This window comes from Rhinopithecus roxellana, chromosome 14 (genome assembly GCF_007565055.1).
Source record: "Rhinopithecus roxellana isolate Shanxi Qingling chromosome 14, ASM756505v1, whole genome shotgun sequence".
Lineage (NCBI taxonomy): Eukaryota > Metazoa > Chordata > Mammalia > Primates > Cercopithecidae > Rhinopithecus > Rhinopithecus roxellana.
The window spans coordinates 31,525,013-31,548,115 of record NC_044562.1 but is presented as its reverse complement, the minus strand read 5'-3'; the positions used below and the strand labels follow the sequence as shown (position 1 = coordinate 31,548,115).

Sequence of the window (23,103 nt, the reverse complement as noted above, 5' to 3'; positions counted from 1 at the left end):
AAAGCAGGAGCAAGTGCTGAAAACTAAAAGGAAACTAGCAGCAGTCCCACTAACCACAATGGATCAGCCCCCATTTGGCCAACAGGTGACTCTACCCCAGGCTGGCCTGAGATGACCCATTTCCCATCTCACCATTCTGCCCCAGTACACTACCACTTCTGGATCCTGCCTCTACCACTTCTTCCCTGCAGCGTCTTCGGTTCCCCCACCGCTGTGAGCCAGGTTCCCCCTCCAGGCTGCTGGGCTGAGACTGAGTCACTTCTTCCCAGGCTGTAAATCCTGGGACAGCTCTGCAAGGCACCGTCACTAGGGAGGGACTCAGGCAGCAGAGCCGCGCTCTCGTGCCCCAGCCAGCCACGCTCTCCTGGGTGAGTAGCAGGGAAACCCTGGAACTTACGGGGATAGAAGGGGAGTGATTCTAGGAGCCAGGGAAGATAAATGCATGGCAGAGATGAGGGAGAGGAGGAGACACATGGAGCCGTTCGTGGATTTCACACAGGATCTGGGCTGGAAGAGGCTGCTGAGACCATCAGTCTAATCCTTGGTCTACAGGTGGGGAAACTGAGGCTCAAGGAAGGTGAGTGATTTGCCCGAGATCACACAGTGAGTGCGTAGCCAGGCCAGGATGGAGACCCAGGTCTCTGGACTCCTGACCCCATCCTCCCTAAATCCCATGTCCCACCCACCTCCTTCATTTACCTCCGTTTCCCTCTCCCCTCCCCTCCACTGTGTCCCACTGCTGCACCACTGCCACCCCACCCCAAACTCCAGCAGCCGCAGCCTGCAGGACACCTGGGTTTTCCACTCCATACCTGGTCTTGACTAGGATCTCAGAATAAGGCCACCAGCTGTCGGGGCCACAGTGTCCCTCTCTGGGTCCCAGGACCCATCGGGAGGAGAAGAGGATAAGATCCCCTGGAGAGAAAGGCAATATTAAAACCAGCCCTGCTCCGCACACACACACAGCATCTGCTCAGCCCCAGCCCTGGGGCCACACTTTACTTCTGCACCCTCTCCTCAAAGAACACACATTTTCCACTCAGCTGGAGCCCAGGAAACAATGAGTGTGTGTCTCGAGGAGGATGAGTACCTGGGCAAGGCTGAGGGCACCCCATGGGGAAGGAGGGGACACCCCCAGCCTAGTGTCTACATAGCATGAGCGCTCACGGGGTCACTTACACCAAGTCAGGACCCACAACACAGGACCTATGGGCACACAGACCTGAGTTCAAATCCTGGGTACTTCTGTGATGTTGAATAAAAGACTTACGTTCTCCAACCCCCTGTTTGTCCTGGTCTAAAATGGAGTTAATAACCTCCAGGATGATGTGGGGATTGAATGGGGCAAGGGCATCAAGTGTTAGTACAGTGTCACCCAGGTACTGCTCAATCGGTGGAGACCACACCATCATCTTCACACGCTGGCCTACAAGACAGAGCTGGGATTTTCCCCCCACTAGGTAAGTTGCTATGTCACCCGAGATAAGTCACTTCCCCTCTGCAGTCTCTGCGTACTGCTTTATGTAAGGAGAGAGCTGGGCAGTGAGGCCGAGGGTCCTTCCTGGGCTCATAGTCCAAGTCGGAAGGAATCACATCATTTTCAAGTACCCATGGCAGAAGAGGCAGCCATCCTCAAGATCACCAAAGACCTAAGAGGTGAGTATGTTCTGAGAGATGTTCTGGGACTGAGTCGCGGGAGAAGTCAGGGTCTGGGAGCCCCTCCCTCAGCGGCCTCACTACTTGGTGCCTGACGCCTGCCATCCTCCCTGCAGCTGCCGTCTCTGCCATCCTCCAGGGCTATGGGGATGGGCAGGGGCCAGTGACGGACACCAGTGCCGAGCTGCACAGACTCTGTGGCTGCCTGGAGCTGCTGCTACAGGTGGGACCTTCTCCTCCCCCTCCCCGTCCTTCTCCCCAGACCCAGACAACTGGCAGGACATTCCTGGAAAACAAGGGAGGAGCCACAGTCCCATTCCTTACCATGCACTGGGCCATTTCCCTCTCCCTACTGACACCTAACCTCACTCTTGGAGGCTGTCACTGCAGCTTGAGAAGTGAGGTGAGGCAAAGTGGGGCTGGAAGGGACCCGGGCCTTGGGGTGGGACCCAGACCTGGGGGTAGCCCCCACTGTTTAAAGCTTCAGAGGCATGGATGTCCTAGGACTGGCCCTTCCTGCTGCTACTCAGAGCCCCAACTATGACCAGCACCAGCTTTTATTGAACACGTGCTATGTGTCAGGCTTTGGCCTCTATATGCCTGGCTTTGTACAATCCTCACTCTCACCCTCTGAGTTGCCTGATGTCCACCCCCCAACACCCCAACACACACCTTCCTACTTCTCTGACTTCATCTCTTGCTAGCCTGCCACTCATCTGCTGCACTCCAGCTCCCCTGGCCTCTTGGATCTTCCTGGAACACACCAGGCATGCTCCTGCCTCAGGGCCTTTGCACGTGCTCTCCACTCTACCTAAAATGCTCTTCCACTGGAATGTACAGCACACTTTCTCAGCTCCTTCAAGCTAGAAGGCTTTTCTGGACACCCTAGATTTTCAACACACCTGCCACACACACCACGCACCACACATACACCCACCACATTTTCCATTCTCTTTCCTGCTTTATTTTTGTCTCCGTAGCAGTCATCACTATCTAACATACTCGATGCTTTACTTATCTCATCTGTTTGTTGTCTTAACTCCCCTATCAAGATGTAAGCTCCATGAAGTCAGTTTGTTCATAGCTGTATCCCCAGAACATAGAACAGGGCCTGGAACATAGTCAGTGCTCAATAAGGGCCTCTGAATGAATGAATGAATGAATGAATGAATGAATGAATGAGAACACTGAGGCTCAGGGAGGTCAAACACCTTGCTCATGATCACACAGCCAGTAAGGACAGGGCTCAGTCCGGATGCCGGGTGTGACTGCAGAAGCCCTCTCTTCCAGCAGGTGTCCCCTCAGCACGCTAGAATGCAGGGTGTGTTCTAGGAGGAAGCATTTCTACACTTTCTTTGCCTCATTTTGGTTCTAGTTTGACCAGAAAGAGCAGAAGAACTTCCTGGGGCCTCGGAAGGATTACTGGGACTTTCTCTGCACTGCCCTACGACGGCAGCAGGGGGACATGGAGCCAATCCACTTTGTCCGTTCCCAGGACAAGGTATCCAGGGCCAGGCAGCGAGAAGACTGACAGGGTGGGGGTGGACATAGGCCTGCTCCTTCTCCCACATCCTGCTCTACCGACCATAGACCACTCACTTGCTCCGCATGTCTCCTAAACCCTGCCCGCAGCACCCCTCCAAACACCCTTTTCCTCCCATGGCCTCAGGTCCCCCCACACCCTTCCCATTGCCCAGCACTTCCAGTCCCCTCCGTGTTTCCTGGGCACCCTCTGTCCTAATACCACCCCCCCTTCTGCCCCTGTGCACTCTGCAGTTGAAGACCCCTCTGGGGAAAGGCCGTGCCTTCATCCGCTTCTGCCTGGCCCATGGGCAGCTGGCTGAGGCCCTGCAGCTCTGCCTCCTGAACCCAGAGCTCACCAGGTGGGGCTGCTGGGACATCCTCCTGCCAATGCCATCTAAGCCACTTTCCCTCCTTTGTAAAAGAGCCCTCCTTTACCCCCCATGGATGGCTTTCTATCAAGGACCATTACAATGAGAGTCATGAAGGAAAAATTAAGGGAGAAAAGGCAGAGGGAGGTTGGAACCCAGGAGTCCTGGCAGCATCAGGGTTCTTAGGCCTCCTGCTCCTGAAGGGCCACAACTCTGCCTGGGGACCAGCCTTGTGACGGTGTTGAGGTTGAGCTGGGGTGGGGGTGGTTGGGGTCGAGGGAAATAGCCCCAGGGTCAAAGGCCAAAGGTTCTGATCACTGTTAACACAGGGAATGGTATGGACCCCGGAGCCCTCTGCTCTGCCCAGAACGCCAAGAAGACATCCTGGACTCTCTCTATGCTCTCAATGGGGTGGCCTTCGAATTGGACCTCCAGCAGCCAGACCTGGATGGAGCCTGGCCCATGTTCTCAGAGTGAGTGGGTGCGGCCAGGAGGGAAGTTTCTTTTGACACCTGATCCCATGGCCACCAAGGGTCCCAGGCAAGCCCCAAGCCCTCAGCCTCCAGCCCCATCTGTCTCTGCCTCCTTTTGCTCCATGACTTTGGATCCTTCTAGCCTTCGATGTTCCCAGTGCAAATTCATGGCATAATGCAGCCTAGAATATGCACTCACTAACGACTTCCTGGGTGGTTGAGGTGGCGGGCTGGAGGATGAATGGATAGCGGGATGCTGGGAGGGAAAGTATGGATGAATGCAGGATGGGATGCATGAGGGTAGGTGGGCAGGAAGGAGGAAGTGTCATGGGATGAATGGGCGAGTGGAAAGAGGGGATACCCTCCATCTGAGGGCCAAGCCCACCACTGAAGAGAGGCCCAGGGTCCCCCTGCCTCTTTCACTTTCAGGTCACGCTGCTCAAGTTCCACCCAAACCCAGGGAAGGAGACCCAGAAAAACCAAAGATACCCCAAAGAAGGTGCCTCTGCCTCTGCCCTGCCTTCACTCTGAGTTGCCTCTTCCCTATCTCCTTGGCGTGCCCAGTTTGAGTAGTAACTGAGCTTCCCCCTCTGAGTGTACAGAGACCCCTGACCCAACTGGACAGACAGAGCAAGAGGCCAGTGTGTGGAGCAGGGGACTGGGGAACTGCAGAGAAGGAGAGGGCTCCTATTCCTGGGGTGGGGACACTGGGAGAGAAAGGGAACTCTAGCACCCTCTGCCGGAGCCACTGGGCCCAGAGGAGGAGAAAGTTCCAAGGGGGGCGGGCACTGAAAGCTTCAGGAAACAGATGAGAGATGCCCTCTGCTGAGTCCCCTGCACTGGACAATAGACAAACAACTCAGTTCAGTTCAAGAAGCGACTAAAGACCCAGGTTGCCTGGTCGAATTCCAGCCCCACCCCTTACAAACTATGGTTCTTGAACAAGTTACTTGTCCTGCCCCATAGGGATATTGTGAGGATGAACTGAGACAACTCACATCCAGCACTGCACAGGGCTCCTGGCTACACGCTCCCCTCATGGCACCATGAGGTCACCTTCATTGTTGTTATCATCATCCCACAAGCACATTTTGCACCCCCACCAGCTCCCAGGCACTGGATACAGATACTATTAGTTCTCTGGTCTGAAAAGTTCAGGGTCTCTTCGTGGAGATAGATCATAAAGAAAAGCATTGCAATATATGAGTTCAGTGTAAGTGACACAGAAATGAACAGAGGAACATGGGAGCACAGAGAAGGCTTCTTGAGAGGTTGCTCTTAGCTGAGTGTTGGTCTAGTCAAGATTTCATCACAACCCTAAAACCGGATATTATCATTCCCATTTTGCAGATGAAAAAACTGAAATACGAAGTGTAGTTCAGGAGGAAGGATTAAAGGAAAGGGGTGGGTGGAACTTAGGGGGAGCCAGATCAATACCCAAGACCCAGGTGCAGGAAGGAGAAGGATGCGGACAGGGGAAAGGGAGAGAAAGACATCAGGATATACTGCTGTCCCTCACCAGACCAAAGCATGGCGCTCAGATCACCTGGGTGTTGCTAAAAGTCAGATTTGAGGTTTGATAAATCAAAGTTTCCAGTGAGAGGACCTGGTACCTATCTATTTAGCAAGCCCATTAGATCAGCACTGTGGCCTCTCCCATGCACCAGGTCAGTGAATTGGTGCTGAGAGGGATGACTGGTTTGGGGTCCTCTCCACAGATCCCAGCTGCATATGGAGGGCCCGAAAATGTCCAGATTGAAGACTCACACACCAGTCAAGCTGTCTGTCTGCAAGATGCACCCAGTGGACAGCAGTTGGCAGGGCTGCCCAGGTCCCAGCAACAAAGGCATCTTCCTTTCTTTTTGGAAAAGAAGGGGGGAAATTCCAGGAGACATAGGTACCCCCAGAGTATGTGGGAACCAGAAGAGGAGGAGCTTCAACTGGACCAGGAGGAAGGAACCCCATGGATTGAGATGTTTCTGGGGAACTCAACACCCAGCACCCAGGGACAGGGGAAGGGGGCTATGGGTACTCAGAAGGAGGTGATAGGGATGGAGGCTGAGAGCACAGGGGTTCTGCTGGGTGCAGAGGGTCAGAGAACAACAGAGGATACTCATGAAAAGGAACCAGAGTGGAGTCATGTCCAGAGGCTGCTGATGCCCAGCCCCAGAGGGGCCATAGCGGGAACAGTATCAGGGACCAGGCAGGGATCGGAGGACTCTAGCATCCTGGGGGAGCCCTGGGTCCTTCAGGGAGTCACAACAAAGAAAGGCTCTACCGTGGAGAATCCACAAGTGCAAATAGAAGTTACCCTTGTGGCCAGAAGGGAGGAGCAAGCCGAGGTGTCCCTGCAGGACGAGATCAAGGTGAGAACAGTTGAGCTCCATACCTGGTTATTCTCCCCTCTCTGACCTGGCCCACAGATGAGGGTCTGAAATGGTAGCCTGGGACCATTCCCTCCCATGGATCAATTTTTATTGGCCCACTCAGGATTATTATTTGGGAATGCCTTTGAAAGCCATGCATTCTTCAGGCCACCACAGTCCCCACATCTCCCTATTGCCTCACGCTAGACCCACTTTATTCAGCAATACTTCTTGCCCAACCCCAGTAGGCATTGGAGTTTGAGATCCCTTCCCAGCAGTTCTTCCAGGCAGTTACTTCCTCTCCAGTTCCATATCCTCATGATGGTAGGTCTCGTCCCCAAATCTAAGTTCTACTGTTGCAGAGCCCACCTAGTTGTTCCTGTGGTAGATGCTTCTCCTGGAGGTCACTCAAGATTGTCACCAAGCCAGGAACTTGCAAGTTTCTGAGTTTATAACTTCCACCCTTCAGTGAAGGAAGAAACAGTGGCCCAGGTTCACCCAGAAGCAAGGCCTAAGACAGAGTCAGGCATCAGAGCTCCCAGCACTGCCCCCAGCCCTGCCAGGGTATGGCCTGGGATCTCTCGGGAATGTTGTTCAGGTCAGCCCCGGTGTTGGGGTCTCTGTCCTTCTCCTTCAGCCTCCTCCTCCCCTCCTTCCACTCCCCAGAGCCTCAGACTTGGGCTCCGGAAGGCCGAGGAGCAGACCCAGCACCAGGAGCAGCTGCTGAGGAAGCAGGACAGGGAGCTGCAGGCACTTCAGGAGCAGCTCGGCAGGTAACCTTGGCAACCCACAGCACAGGGCACTGGAAGGTGCTCCCTGAGTCCTGCTGTCAATCACGGTCAAGTCAATGAGGTCTTGTGAGAATCTCCTGTGCACCAGGTCCTGGGCTGGGCACACCTTTGGGATCTGAGGCCTGCAGGGCATTGCTCCTGATCCCAGGGCTCCACCCTCCCTCCCCGGTGCATCCCTTTCTCATAGGCCTCCCAGAGCAGCTCCAGGAGAGGCCCCACCTCCTGGCCTGCTTCCCTCCCACCCTCACCCCTGCCTCCCTCTGCTGCCTCCCCTGGGCAGCTCCTCTCTCTTTTCCACCCTCTGCCTCCCTACTCCACTGGCCTTCTTTCCCCCATCTCTTTCTGTCTCCCTCTTTTACTCGGTTTCTTTGCGTCTCATTTGCTTCTTCCTGTTACGTCACCTCTCACCCTCTCATAATCATAGCTATCATTTACTGAGCATTTACTATGTCCCAGGCCCTGCTGTAGGTGCTTCTGCGTAACACCCTTATGAGATGAGTTCTATAGAACCCCCATTTTATAGAGGAGGAAGCTGAGGCTCAAAGATGCTGCACAATTCACCCACCATTGGCTGGTTAGCAGGGGAGCTGAGATTCAAGGCCTGCAGCTGACTCCAGAATCAGTGGGCTCAGACGCCCAGCTCAGGCAGCATGTCAGGTGCCTGCACTTCAGTCTCTCCGTTTCTCTTGCTCAGTGTCTCTCACCATCCAGTGTCTTCATCTTCCATCATCACATTGACCTCAGGGGCCCACAGCACGCTGTCTGTCTCTACTATGCCCCTCAGTCCTCAGTCTCTCGGGTCTCAGTTTCTCTCTCTCTTTTTGTAGAGACGAGGTCTTACTACATGGCGCAGACTGGTCTCAGATTCCTAGGCTCAAGCTTCAGCCTTCCAAAGTGCTAGGGTTATAGGCATGAGCCAGCACACCCAGCCCATAATTTATTTTTTAAAGTCTCTTCTCCCTGCAGAGATCTTCCGTGGCCTGAATCAGCCTCTCTGTGTCTCTCTCCTGTGGTCTCCGGGTGCCTCGGTCTGCCCACCTGCCCCTGTCTCTCCCTCCCACATGGCTAACACCTGCCCCAGGTCCAACAGATACCAGTCAGACTCCAGCAGGGCCTGAGTAGCTGTGATTCAGCCTGAATCACTGGGAAGCCTGCTGACTCTCTGCTTTGGAGGGGAGAGAGGCCCAGGAGCCCAGAAATCAACCCAAAAGGGTCCCTCGGGCTCCTCCCACTCCACACTCAGCTGAGCCCACAGTGTGGTCAGCAAAGGTTTCCATGATTCAGGGCCCAAATGACCATGGGGGTTCTGCCCACACGAGAGTCTTCAAGGGATCAAGACAAGCTAGGAGGAGCAGCTGGGAGGTTGTAGAGAGATGGCCTGGCCCCGGCTGCTCCCTTTGCTGGGGGCCCTGTCTCACAGACCACAGTGCTCCGGCCACCTGTCACTCATCATTTAGTCATTCCACAAACACTCTGTGCACCCACTCTGAGCCAGGCCTGTCCTAGGTACGGGAAATCCTCTCACAGAAAAAACAGGCCAAACACCTGCCTTTATGGAGCTCGCATTCTAGTGGGTGAAGCAATAAATGTGATTAGCAAGTGAAGTACCTAGGATGTCAGATTGGAATAAGTTATAAGAAGAAGACATAAAGCAGACAAGAGGAACGGGACGTGTTGGTGTGGTATTTTACATTTTAATAAGGTAACATGGCCAGGGAAGACCTTCCTGAAAATGTGACATTGATCTAAAGACCTGAAGGAAGTGAGGATCGAGCCCTTTGACTATTCGGTAGAATGTTTCAGGCTGCGGGGACAGCAAAAACAAAGGCCCTGATGGGGGACGGGCAGGGCAGCTTCTAGGAACATCAAGGAGGCCTTCTGGGCCCCAGTAGAGTGAAGGAGGGAGAGGATGTGGGAAAAGGTCGGGTGAGCCAAGGAGGCAGGTTAGAGAGAGCCTGTGAGGCATGGGAAGGGCCTTGACTTTGACTCAGAGGAAGATGGGAGCCACTGAGGGCTCAGAGCAGGAGAGGGACTTGACGTTTTTTAATGTCAAAAAGATGTTTATATGCTTTTCCAAATGCTTAACAATTAAATGGTTTTTAGTATATTCAAGAGTTATGCATCCACCACCTCAATCAATTTCAGAACATTTCCATCTCCCCAAGGAAAAACGCTGTACCCGTTAGCAGCCACTCCTCATTCCTTTCCCGGCTCTAGGCAACACCAGTCCACTTCCTCTATAGATCAGCCTGTCAGAGGCTGACATGTTTTTTGTTGGTGGTGGTTTTGTGGTTTTGTTTTTTGTTTTTGTTTTTGAGACAGAGTTTCGCTCCTGCTGCCCAGGCTGGAGTACAGTGATGCCATCTCGGCTCACCACAACCTCCGCCTCCTGGGTTCAAGTGATTCTCCTGCCTCAACCTCCTGAGTAGCTGGGATTACAGACGCCCGCAACCATAGCCAGCTAATTTTTTGTGTTTTTAGTAGAGATGGAGTTTCGTCATGTTGGCCAGGCTGGTCTCAAACTCCTGACTTCAGGTGATCCACCCACCTTGGCCTCCCAAAGTGTAGAGATTACAGGCATAAGCCACGGTACCCGGCTTCATGTGTGTTTTAAAGGCCCCTTGGAGTTGGCCTGTTAGCAGGCAAGCTGAACACAGAGAGTCCAGTGAGGACCCTACCGCGCAGGGGAGAGTGGGGGTGCTCAGACTGGGCTGGCAGCACGGAGCAAGGAGAAGCTGCTGGGCTTTGGATGAAGCATGAAGTAGAACTTCCTGAGGATTGGATATGCGGTCTAAAAGAAAGACAGAAGTTGAGAATGACTCTGAGCTTTTCGACCTGATCAGCTGGAAAGCTAGTCACCGTTAACTGAAGTGTGCGGGCTGTGGGAGGGCAGGTTTGTGGGGAAAGTCAGAGCTTGTTTTTGAACATGTTATGTTTAAGACACCTGTTAGACATGTTAGACAGGGACTGCTGGACAAGCAGCTGAGTGTGGAACTCAGGAGGGAAGTGTGGGCTGGGCGATCGATCCTGGAGTCCTCAGAGTAAGGATGGTGAGTAAAGCTGACCCTGAGGCTCAGAAGAGGATGTGCTACCCTGATGCCTGGGACCCAGGGAGCTAAGGACAAAGCTCACTCCCAAGAAAGGAGCCCATGGGCATCAAGCTGGCGATGAGTTCCTCAACACAGAGAATAGAAGTGCCGAGGGACCCATTCATTCCATGGACATTTATTATGCTTCCACAGTGGCCATGAGCAGTGTGGTGAACAAACCTGGCCCAGCCTGCTCTAGAAGACCTGGTACAGATAAACAGATAGCAATCCAATGGCAGGCAGGTAAACAGATAGCAATCCAATGGCCATTGGATAGATGTTAGGGAAAAAAACAAAGGCAGGGAAGGGCACGGACAAAGGATAGTCAGTCAGACTGGGGGCCAGGAAGTCCTCTCTGAGGTGACGTTTGAGCAGAAGCCACAACCACATGAGAGACTGGACTGTTCAAATATTAGTGAGAAGTGCTGCGGCCAGAGGAATGGCCAGAAGACATGTGTTTGTGGACAGGCAGGCCAAATGCATACGGGATATGGCTGAGCAGAGGAGAGAGGCGCAGAGTCGGAGCCAGGGGCCTCAAAGACAGAGTGAGGCACTGGAATTCTTCTTTGTGCTACCAGAGGCTGGGGCAGGGTTTAGTGCAGGGACGTTTCTCTGTCTGACTTCTGTATTTAAAGGCTCACTCAGGCTGTGGTATGGAGGGCAGTGGAAGGGTGGTAGAAGTCCCACGCAGAGCACAGACTGGGGGCAGAGGTGAGCCACAGCCGACCCGAAGGCAGCAGGCCCAGGGCAGGCCCATGGGGCTGTGAAAATGGACTTTGGGCTGAGACATGGAGCTTCCAACACCCAACTCACAGCTTTCTGGCTGTGGGCCCCTGGGGACAGTGGCCTGCCCTCTCTGGGCCTCAGGTCCCTGATTCGCAAAAGGAGATGGTAGGGTGGCTAAGGTTTCTCTTCCCAGCTCAGATGCTCGCGAGGCAATCTTTCCAAGCAGGTGGGTGTCCTCTGCGCTGGGAGTAAGACCTCGAGCAAAAGAAATTAGGACAAGCATCAGCTGAAGAGGTCCTCAGGATGGGGAACTAGGCAGATGTCACATGTCCCCCCAACCCCTGCACAGCAGCACTGAGCTCCTTTGAGGCCTGCCAGCCTCCATCAGCATCCTTCCCTCCCTCCCTCCCACCTGCTGCCCACTTGGCACCGGTGCCAGGAATCACTGGTGATCAGGGCTTTACCTGGATAAAGGCGTAGGGAGGCAAAAGAGTTTTGATCTGGGCTGGCCTGTGTCCAGATTTCTGCTCCCTCCACTCATCAAGCTGTGTGACCCTGGGCAAGTGTCACCCCTTCTCTGAGGTTCTACTCTTCTCTCTTGTAAAATGAGGATTATATTATCTGTCTCTTAAAATTGTGAAAACTAAATGAATGGGGCTATAAAACACTAAGCTTGGGCCTGGCATATAGTAAGTGCTCAGTAAACTAATTCCTTCCATGTCCCCTCATGTGCTAGAAGTATCCATCACTCCCTGATGAAAATACTTCAGGGCTCCCCATTTCACTGAGATTAACATCCACTTTTCCTGGGCTGCTGGCAGACAGCTCAGGTCCTGCCCACCTCCCCACTCCTCTCCTGCCTTCCCAGCCCCCCACTGCCCTTTGTGGCAGCCCAGAATCATTTGTCTTTCAGTTCCTCAAACAAGCTCAGCTCTTTCCAACTTGCAGACCTTTGCATGTGCCCATGCCTGGCTCTACATTGCTGATTTTTCATCTTCTAGTTCAGCTTCCATTTCACCTTGTCTGAGGAGCCTCTCCAAGAGCCCTCCCTGGTCTCTGTCTTAGCCTCTCCTTTGTCTCTGTCGCAGCACTTAGTTTAGTTATTTTACGAGTCTATCATTTATTTTACCCCTGCCGCAAACACTATAAGATCCATAGGCTCTGCTTTATTCCTGGCACCTAAACGTCCCTTGGCACACAGTAGGTGCTAAGTAAGTGTTCTTTCCCACCCAAGAGACATATGCAAACACCACGGTGATCACATTAAGGGCCCAGGATCACAGGGCAAGTAAACTGGCTCGGGAAAATTAAAGTCAGCAGCTAAGAAATGAGGTGCCAAAAGACTAGAATGTTCATTAAAATTAAAAACATGGCCCTGCTCCGTGCCTGAGCACCAGAACGCTCTTGGGGTTGCAGTGACTGAACTCTGGAATGTCAGTGGCTGGGCTGCTAACAGTTTGATGTCATGGCCCACCCAACTTTCTTCCCTGCAACATGCTAAAAGGAGGTGTTTTAAAATTGCATGTTCAATTCATTGTCAAGCCTCTTGCAAGCCTCTTCCACTCAAACACGCTCAAGCCCCAGGACACACACCGGCACAGACACGTACATGCATCCTGAGCACCGGGACTCTCACCCATGCCATCTGCCATTGCAACGCCCTCCCAACTGAGCCAGGGGCCTCCCAGCTGAGCCAGAGGCTGGGCCCTGGGGCCAGGTCTTTTTTATTTCCAGTCCAGCGGTCTTCTTGGAACTTTTCAGAAAACCACTACAGACAAAAAGAAAAACCAAGAGTGGAACTGAGATGCTACCAAGCCCAAAACTAAAACAAATTTAGGAAAGCCATATTTTTACTATTACTTTTTAATTGAAAAGACAATGTCACATAACTTTTTAAAAAATATTTTAAAGAAAAATTCGCCCTAAATCCTTCACTGTTCCCCTTCCACACACAATTATTTCCAGCTGGGCACCGACCATCCAGCCTGGGTTCCCAGGCATCTGCCTTCCCTCCAGAGAGCTGCCACGATCCTGAACACACCTTTCAAGAAAGTTACATTTTAACTGCAAACGTTTGAAAACAAAGCCGCCAGGAGGAAATGTTGGCTCATCCCCTCCCTCTAAAGGAACACTCAGGGCAGGGCCCTGTTTTCATTTCTCTGAATAGTTGGTGAGGAGTCAGTTCGTAGGTGTCAGGCAACACACAGTGTGCAGTTCAGTGTGTGGTGTGTGCATTGCATATATGTGTGTAAACGCACACACATTGTGTGCATGTTGTGTTGTGTGTCTGCATTATGGATGTCTGTTGTGTGTGTTGTGCAAGTGTGTGTTTCTATGTTGTGTTGTTTGTGTTCTGTTTATGTGTGTGGTGTGTGCATTATATATGTGTTGTGTTGTGTGTATTGTATTGTGTGTGCGTTATGTATGTTGTGATATGTGGTGTGTTGTGGTGTGTGTATGTATTGTATTATATGTATAAATTATATGCGTGTAGCATTGTAAGTGTGTCTTCCGTTGTGTGTATGTGTTCTGTTATACTTTGTGTATATTAGGGTGTGTGTTGTGTTGTAGATGTGTGTGCTGTGTGTTGTGTATATGCTGTGTTGCATTTTGTGTTGTATTGCGTATGTTGTGTGTTGTGTTGTGTGTGCATGTTATGCATGTGCATTGTGTTGTGTGATTGTGTGGTGTGTACAACGTGTCGTTACATGTGCATTATGAACATGTATGTAGTGTGCTGTGTCTGTGTATGCTGTGTAGTATGTGTTGTACTGTGTGTTTTGTGCTGTGCATATATGTTGTGTTTGTGTGTTGTGTTATGTGTATGGGTTATGTGTGTGTTGTGCATGTATTGAGTTGTGTTTATGTGTTATACTGTGTGTTGTGTATGTGTTGCATTGTCTATATGTGTTGTGTGTGTGCCGTGTGTTGTATTGTGTGTGTTATAAAATGTAGGGAGTGTTCTGTGTGTGCTGTGTATTGTATTGTGTGTGTTATGATATGTAGGGGTTGTTGTGTTGTGTGTATTGTCTTGCGTGTATATGTTGTGTGGTGTATATGTGTTCTGTTGGGTGTTGTATCTGTTGTTATGTGTGGTATTGTGTGAGTGCATTGTGTGTGTTGTGTTTTGTGTTGTGTGTATGTGTTGTGTTTTGTGTGAATGCTGTTATGTGTATGGGCTGCATTTGTGTTGTGTTGGGTATATGTTGAGTTGTGTGTCTGTGTTATATTGTGTGTTGTTATTGTGTTGCGTATATGCATTGTGTGTATGTGTTGTGTGTAGTATTATCTGTGTTACAATGTGTGGGGGTTGTGTGTGTTGTGTGTATTGTATATAGGTGTTCTGTTGAGTGTTATGTCTCTTGTGTTATATTGTATTATGTGTGTGCATTTCGTGTGTGGTGTGGTGTGTATTGTTGTGTGTGTGTGTATGTGTGTGGACTTCAGCTGCCGGGGACATCACCAGTGTCTCCCATGGGCTCCCTATCCGGCAGAGGCCCAGCCTAGCTCAGGCACAAAGGCTGAGTTTTGCCCCCTGAGAACTTAGTCTTCCTTCTGTACCCAGGTGTCAGGAAGAGAGAGCCGAGCTGCAGGCACGGCTGGAGCAGAAGCAACAGGAGGCTGAGAAAAGGGACGCTGTGTACCAGGAGGAGCTTGGAGGGCAGCGGGACTTGGTCCAGGCCATGAAGAGGCGGGTGTTGGAACTGATCCAGTAAGGATGGGGACAGTGGGAAAGGGGAGACAGATGGGGGAACGATAAGGGATGTGGAATCCGGAGCATGAAAATTCTACTCCACTCACAGCTCCCAAGCAGGGTTCTAGAACTTTTATATATGCTTACTCTTCTGTTTCTTTTAGCCACTCCCTGCTGTTATCCCCATTTTACAGAAAAGGAAACTGAGGGTCAGAAACAAGACAGACTTGGCCAGGCGCAGTGGCTCACACCTGTAATCCCAGTACTTTGGAAGGCCAAGGTGGGCGGATCATGAGGTCAGGTGTTCAAGACCAATCTGGCCAATGTAGTGAAACCGCATCTATACTAAAAATACAAAAATTAGCCGGGCATGGTGGCGCATGCCTGTAGTCCCAGCTACTTGGGAGGTTGAGGCAAGAGAATCACTTGAACCCAGAAGGCAGAAGTTGCAGTGAGCCAAGATCACACCACTGCACTCCAGCCTGGGGGACAGAGCGAGACTCCATTTTAAAAAAAAAAGGCAGACTTGGTCACCTAGGACACATAGCATATTAATTGTATAGAGTCCCCTGACAATAATGCATACTACCACCCAGACCCACCCCCACATACACACACCTACTGAGGTTAGGGAGGAGAAAAGAACCATGGGTTGAGAAGGAATTAGGAGGAGGAGGAAAAAGACACCAGGGAGAACCCAGAGGTGATCACGTGTCCTACACCTACCTGCCCACGGGACTTCCTCAGACCCTGGGCCTGTGGACCTGCCCTGGGTCAGCTGTTCTAGGTTCCAGTGGCTGGGCTCACCACGGTCAGCTCCAAACCATTAAGCTCACTGAGAGATGGGGAAGATGCGTGAAGCATAATTCCTGCCCTTTAGTTGGGTAGAAAGAGAGTTCACATACATATGTTATCCTCTCATACAGTTCAGGAAACAGGAGACCAGTGGAGTCAGGTTCCATTAAAATTGGAAGGTTGCTAAGGGGTCTTTTTTTTTTTTTTTTTTTAACAGAGTCTCGCTCTGTCACCCAGGCTGGAGTGCAGTGGTGCCATCTCGGCTCACTGCAGCCTCTACCTCCCCCATTCAAGTGATTCTCCTGCCTCAGCCTTCCAAGTAGCTGGGACTACAGGTGCGTGCCACCACGCCGGGCTAATTTTTGTATTTTGGTAGAGACAGGATTTCACCATGTTGGTCAGGCTGGTCTTGAACTCCTGACCTCAATTGATCCACCCAGCTCGGCCTCCCAAAGTGCTAGGATTTCAGGTGAGGGGTCATTTAGAACTAAATCCTCTTACACAATATCCAAATGGTATTAAGGGTGAGAAAAAGGAGACATCAACTTGGAAAGGACAAATAATAATTTAAGGAATAGTTCTTCCAAAGGATTTACTGTCAATTGGGAGGAAGAGAGATATAAAAAGTGAAGTATTGACCTCATGAAATAATTTAAGATAGCCAACAATAAAAGACATATATACGTGATTGTTAAAGAAAACTAGAAAATTAAATGGAACATGGCCGGGTGCAGTGGCTCACAGGCCTGTAATCCCAGCACTTTAGGAGGGCAAGGTGGATGAATCACCTGAGTTCAGGAGTTCGAGACCAGCCTGACCAACATGGTGAAAACCTGTCTCTACTAAAAATACAAAAATTAACTGGGCACCTGTAATCCCTGCTACTCAGGAGGCTGAGGCAGGAGAATCACTTGAACCCGGGAGGCGGAGGTTGCAGTGAGCTGAGATCATGCCACTGCACTCCAGCCTGAGCGACAAGAGTGAAACTCCATCTCAAAAAAAAAAAAAAAAGAAAGAAAATTAAATGGAACATGTAATAGAAAACAAAAAGTATATATCCCCAAAGTGTTGGGATTAGGGTTAGTGTTAGAACTCAGCACTGAGCATATTGGTAGCAGGATCAAAAAGGGAAAGACAGAGTGACTAAATCTCACTTCCCATCCAAAGAAAATATACCAGTTCATCAGCACTAGCTTCCCAGTGCAAAGGTGATTAATCACAGGTTCTCAGGCAGGCAACATTAAACTATGTAATACAATGTCCCTGGCAGAAGCTTATGGAAAATACGACCCTAAGCAAAAAACGAAAAGAAAAAGGAAAAAAAATTGCCCCCAAGGTTGACTTCTGCATCAGGATGGTGGACTGCCCACATCTTATCTATTCTCCATCCTGAAATTTCTCTAAAATGACTATAAAAGACTAAAACTTAAAACGGAGAGAAAAGTGGAGGAGCTAACCACAGAGGAGAGATTTCAACTAATTTCCAGAAGCTGGAAAATGGATGGAGAAGTGGATACTGTGTGAAGCCCAAGTTTTTTGTAGGATCCAGAGATCCCAGAGCCACAGATGACAGAAGTGAGATGAGAGATAAAGTCATTAGAAAGAACAGTCCATACCTGCTGCCTTCTGCCTGCCTCCCCACATGCAGAATATCCAGCACTCAGGGGCCTATCTCCCAAGCAAATGACCAAAAGATCCTTCGTTAAAGGAATTTAAGTGCCCCAAATAAAAGACCAGTTTGTCCTGACATTTGGGTGTCTGGTTGTAGCAGGTAGCTCCCTGCCCAGTCCCCACTAAAGGGAAGCCACTAGTCAACCATTCCTGTCCACTATTCAGAGCTCTAAACAGCTTTTATTGGCTCTTTCTTACACATAAAATGACAACCAAGGATCCCTAGATATTTGAGGAGAGTCTAGAACATAAAGGGAAGAGATGAAGATAAATAAAGGAAAAAGATCCATCTTCCATGAAACAGGATGCTATAAAAAGCATCTGTCAAAAGATAAGAAACATTCTTGGAAATTAAAAATTAAATTAAAATTATGATCACTGAATTTTTCTCAATTCACTAAAATGATTAGAAGAGAAAGATGAGGCACCCTCTTAGAAAGTAGAGTAAAAAGCATAGAGAGATGGGAGTCAGGAGAGAAATAATTAAACATACGGATAATCAGTCTCTGAATTCCAGTGTCCTTTCTAACTGTGAGGAGAGAAACAAATGAAACATAGCAAAAATTAAGATGTGAGAGAATTCCCCAGCTCTGATGGACACAGATCTTCAGATTTGAAGATTTCACTGAGCAAAGAATTGAAAAACAAAACAAAGCCCACAGATACATCATTATGAAATTTCAGTAAAACAGATAAGGAGAATGTCCTAAGATAGTCTAGAAAAAAAGACAGATCACCTATAAAAGAAGTAGAATCCAATCATGTAAACAGTCTATGGTGCAATTCTTTTTAAGTTCTGAGAAAAACTGACTTTTGCCCTAGAATCTTGTTTCCAGACAAACCATGAGTGAAGTGGGGGAGGTGGTGGAGTAAAGACATTTTCACATAGACAGATTTCAGAAAATTTACCTCCCACATAGCCTTTCATAGGAAGTTAGTTGAGGATGTGCTCCAGAAAAACAAGGAAGTAAGCCAAGAAAGGAGAAGATGTGGAATTCAGGAAAAAAAAAAATTGCTTTAGCCTAGGAGAGAAGAAAAGGGAATTCCCAAGATGATAAGTGGGCAGCAAGCCCAGGGAGCAATCAGTCTAGACTGTAGCAGAAGGACCAAGGATGCAGGAGGAAGGTATCTGGGGAGAAAGGGAATCAAGAGAACACCTGAAATGATGAAGAATTGGGAGGAAAATAATATGTTAAAGGCAAGTAATGCAAGGAAAAAAGAAAGGCAATTAAAAACTCCCAGAAAACCAAAAGCCTTCCAAGAAGGAACGTGTTATAGAGGGTATCTTAGCTCGTTGGGAAGAAATATGTATATATATTATCTAATAATGTAAATATTATTCATTAATTTTTTTCAAGGATAGAATCAACTTAAAAGCAAAGCACAGAAAGCAATTATGTAATTATAGAAACAGAACGTAAATCCTACCACTTTAACAATATTATGTATAGAATAGAATCTGATAGAATGTTCTATAAAGGTTGTATATTTATGCTGTCCAGTATGGTAGCTGGTAGTCACATGTAGAGATAAAGCACTTGAAATATTGAGCCGGTGCAACTAAGGAACTAAAGTTTTTATTTTATGTATTAATATTTTAATTAAATTAAATATAAATAGCCACATGTGGGGTAGTGGCTACCATTTTGGATGCTGTGAGAAAAGATGGCAAGTTAGAAGGTGGAGGAAAGAGGTGAGCTGAAAGGAAGAGATGCTGGCATCATCATATTACAGAACAGAAGTCATAAGGATACTACCTATAGTTAGTAGATGAAGAAATAAATATGTGAGTACATTCTGTAAAAATTACAATGGTAGCCTGGGCACGGTGGCTCATGCCTGTCATCTCAGCACTTTGGAAGTCCAAGGCTGAGGTCAGGAGTTTGAGACCAGCCTGGCCAACATGCTGAAACCCCATCTCTACTAAAAATACAAAAACTAGCCAGGCATGGTGGCACATGCCTGTAATCCCAGCTACTTGGGAGGTTAAGGCAGGAGAATCACTTGAACCCAGGAGGCGGAGGTTGCAGTTAGCCAAAATCATGCCACAGCACTCTAGCCTGGGTGACAGAGACAGACTCTATCTCAAAAAAAAAAAAAAAAAAAATTACAGTAGTAGCCAATAGAGGAACTAAAAGTAGGAATATAACTATGTGAGGATGGTGAGTTAGTGAGGATGGTAATATATAAGCTAAATCCTCTGATATCAAAGGAGGGAGCTCTATAGAGAATGTTCTCTATTGATAAACAAAGAAGGAGATAAAGGAGCATATTACTTAAATATGGAAGTAATTTCAAGGAGAGAAAGCAAAACGATGTCAGAAATGGTTTGCCACTGAGAACGAGAAAGAGAGGGAGGTCTTTTGATACGAGTACTTTTGTATGATTTTATTTTTAAATCACGTGTATGTATTATTTTGATACAAATTTAAAATAACCCTTCTTCCTAAATATCTTTTCAAAAGGGAGTGAAGGCGGGGCATGGTGGTTCATGCCTGTAATCCCAACACTTTAGGAGGTTGAGGCAGGGTTCAAGACCAGTCTGGGCAACATGTCGAAACCCCATCTCTACAAAAAAGTAGCCAGGCACACGCCTATAGTCCCAGCTACTTGGAAGGCTAAAGTGTGAGGATCACCTGAGCCCAGGAGGTCAAGGCTGCAGTGAGCTGTGATCATGCTACTGAACTCCAGCCTGGGCAACAGAGTTAGATGCTCTCGCAAAAAAAAAAAAAAAAAAAAAAAGGCAGTGAAATCAGTTTTGCAAGGGCATACACGTAAATAAATACCAAGGCAGTTTGTACTAAGTGCCAGATAAGAGACAGCAGGCAAGATGTGCTGTAAGTGTCTGGAGCAAGAAACCCCAGGGGGCTCTGTGATCAGGGAGCACTCCTTTGTGCTTAAATAATGGGTCCTTAAATCATGGGTCAAGGTTATTTTGGGAGAAGAGGAGGCCAGGTGTCAGACGCATTCTGATCTCTTGTATGTGTCTCTCACCGTCTCTTCATTCCTCTCTGTCTTTCTCTGGCCCCTGTGTCTCTTTCTCTATCTCTCCATCTGTCTCCATATCTGTCTCTTCCCCTCTGTCTCCATTTTCTCTGTCTATTTGTCTCTTTCTCTATGTGCGTCTCCCTCTATTTATCTCTCAACTTCTCTGTCACTCTCTGTCTCTCTCCAATCCTCTGGCTTTCTCTCTCTCTCTCTCTCTCTTTCACTCTCTCTCTTTGTCTCTCTCTCCCTCTTTCTCCTTCTCTCTACCCCTCTCTCTCTGAGTAACCATCTTTCTCTGTCCATCTTTGTATCCCCCTCCATTGCTGTGTCTCTGTCTTTCTGCGTCTCTGCTCTTGTTTCTGTCCCTGTCTCTGAATCTCTTTTTATTTCTGTGTGTGTCCATGTGATTCCCTCCATCACCCTCTCTGTCTCTCTCTTCCTGTCTGTGTGATTCCCTCTGTTCCTCTCTGTCTCTCTGTCTGAGTCATTTCCCATTTCTGTCTTTTGATCTCTGTCTCTGTCTATGTCTCTCCACCTTCATCCCCCATCAGAGAGAAGGACCGCCTGTGGCAGAGGCTCCAGCATCTTTCTTCCATGGCCCCTGGGTGCTGTGTGGCCTGTAGCAAGATCTTTGGCCGATTGTCCCGGCGGTATCCATGCAGGTAAAGGGAAGGGCACAGATTCCTCCCTCTGGAACAGCCCAGTTTCCACCAGCTGACAGCCCCCACCCACCCCAGGGAAGGGAGGGACACAGCAACTGGGTGTTTATAAAAGGCCACTTACAGCTGGCCACTCATTCTACCACATCTGACTTCCAACACTAAGCAGAGCCACGAAGGAGAAGAGCAGAAGGGTCAGATAAGGAGTGGGGTCCAGGGGGCAGGATTGGGCCCCCCTCCAAGAACTGACCAAGAAATGGGCCTCTCATCTGGAAGGGAGCATCTGTACAGTGTAAGCTGCTCCCCGTCCTTCGTCTGTGAGCACAGTGCTAGGACCAGCCTTGGGAGAGAGGAAAGTGAGCCACCAGGAGAAGCTGCCATGTGAAGGTGGAGGCTCTGGAGGGGTCGGGCATCAGGACACCCTTCAGGAGAGGGGAGACCTCTTGAGACAGACCAAGGGCATTCCACTGGGAGATGAGAAACAGATGTCTCAGGTGGACCTGAAGATGCTGGAACTCCATGACCTCAGCGCCCACTTGGGGAAGTGCCAGCTGCAGAGGCCACCCCAGGCTTCCCTGCCTCTGCCTTCCAGGCTCTGCGGAGGCCTGCTCTGTCACGCTTGCTCTGCAGATTACAAGAAGAGAGACCGCTGCTGCCCACCCTGTGCCCAGGGAGGAGAAGCCCAGGTCACCTGACCAAGACCAAGACCAGCCCACGACTGGCCTCCCACCCGCTTGCCCACCCCACACAATCCACTCCCTGCCCGTAGCTCTTCCCAGCCCTCTTGTTTGTCCAGTCCGAATTCTAGACACTGGAGATCTAAGGCACCAGCACTTCTGTGGACAGAGTAGGGTGTGGGGAGTGGTTCTAGCCCTGCAGCTACCACAAGGAGCCAGGTGACTTTGGCGAAGCCCTCAGTGCTCAGGGCTTCTTCTCTAATGTTAGGAGTCGGGCCCCATCCTCTCTGAAGTCCCTCTGGGATCAGCAAATCCATGACTGTAGATAAGACGCCAGCAGCCCTGACATTTCTCCTCCACACTCCCCACTCACCCAGCACCAGTGCCCACCCTTCCTGATTCACTAGAAGTGAAGCCTGCACTGTCTTGGGTTCTCCCGCAGCTTCTTGTCTGGAGTCAGCTTCAGGGATCTGTGTTTGTATTGCTGTGTTTCTTTTTATGTTTAACAGCTTTATTGAAGTACTACTGACGCATGATAAACATGACAGAGTGTATAATTTGATGAGTTTTGATTTTAATAAACGCCAGTGAACCATCTTCATAAACATATCTATCCACCCCAAAGTTTCCTTGTGCCCCTCTGTGGCCTCCCTCCCTTCCTTTCCCTCCATACCTAGGCAAATACTGATCTGCTTTCAGTCACCACAGGCTAATGTACATTTTCTAGAATTTTATGTAAGTGAAATCATACAGTACAACCTCTTTATTGCCTGCCTTCTTCTGCTCAGCTTCATGATGTTGAGATTCCTGCTTGTTGCTACATATATCGGGAACATATTTTATTGTTGAGTGGTATTCCGCCGTATGGATATGCCACAGTTTGTCTCTGCATTCACTTGTGGATGGACATCTGAGTTGTTTCCAACTTGGGGCTATTACAAATAAGATTCACGTGAGTCTGCTGACATACACTTGTTTGTCTTATGTTTCTCTTGTGTAGACATACACTTGTTTCTTTTACATAAATACCTAGGAATGACGTGAATGGGTCATTATGTTTAACTTTTTTTTTTTTTTTTTTTGAGACGGAGTCTCGCTCTGTCACCCAGGCTGGAGTGCAGTGGCACGATCTCGACTCACTGCAAGCTCCGCCTCCTGGGTTCACGCCATTCTCTTGCCTCAGCCTCCCGAGTAGCTGGGACTACAGGTGCCCACCACCATGCCCGGCTAATTTTTTGTGTTTTTAATAGAGACGGGGTTTCACCATGTTAGCCAGGATGGTCTCAATCTCCTGACCTCACGATCTGCCTGCCTCGGCCTCCCAAAGTGCTGGGATTACAGGTGTGAGCCACCGCACCCGGCCGTGTTTAACTTTTAAGGAACTGCCAAACTATTGCCCAAAGAAGTTGTACATTGGCCCTTCCCACCAGCACTGCGTGAGAGTTTCTTTTGCCCCCACCCCACTCCCGCCAGGACACCTGGGTTTGGAAGGCAGGAAAGCAGTACAGACACAGAACTTAGGCCTCTTTGTCCTTCCCCACCAACCACTACAGTTCTTGATTGATCTCAGGTTGAGAGCACCTGGAGGGAAGGGCTGAATCTAGGTGACTCTCTGTGCAGTGTTCG

General features: G+C 49.4%; 1 protein-coding gene across 1 annotated transcript; it reads left to right on the top strand.

Annotated features, from left to right (window-relative positions):
• The first annotated feature begins 25 nt into the window (after positions 1-25).
• Positions 26-22,031, top strand: RUFY4 (RUN and FYVE domain containing 4). Its single transcript, XM_030917106.1, has 13 exons — positions 26-368; positions 500-577; positions 1,505-1,656; positions 1,773-1,879; positions 3,032-3,157; positions 3,433-3,539; positions 3,878-4,021; positions 4,451-4,520; positions 5,740-6,387; positions 7,054-7,160; positions 14,559-14,705; positions 20,693-20,803; positions 21,393-22,031. The coding sequence occupies exons 3-13, from the start codon at positions 1,611-1,613 to the stop codon at positions 21,493-21,495; spliced, it is 1,716 nt and encodes a 571-aa protein (XP_030772966.1). The 5' UTR covers positions 26-368; positions 500-577; positions 1,505-1,610; the 3' UTR covers positions 21,496-22,031.
• The last annotated feature ends 1,072 nt before the right edge of the window (positions 22,032-23,103 follow it).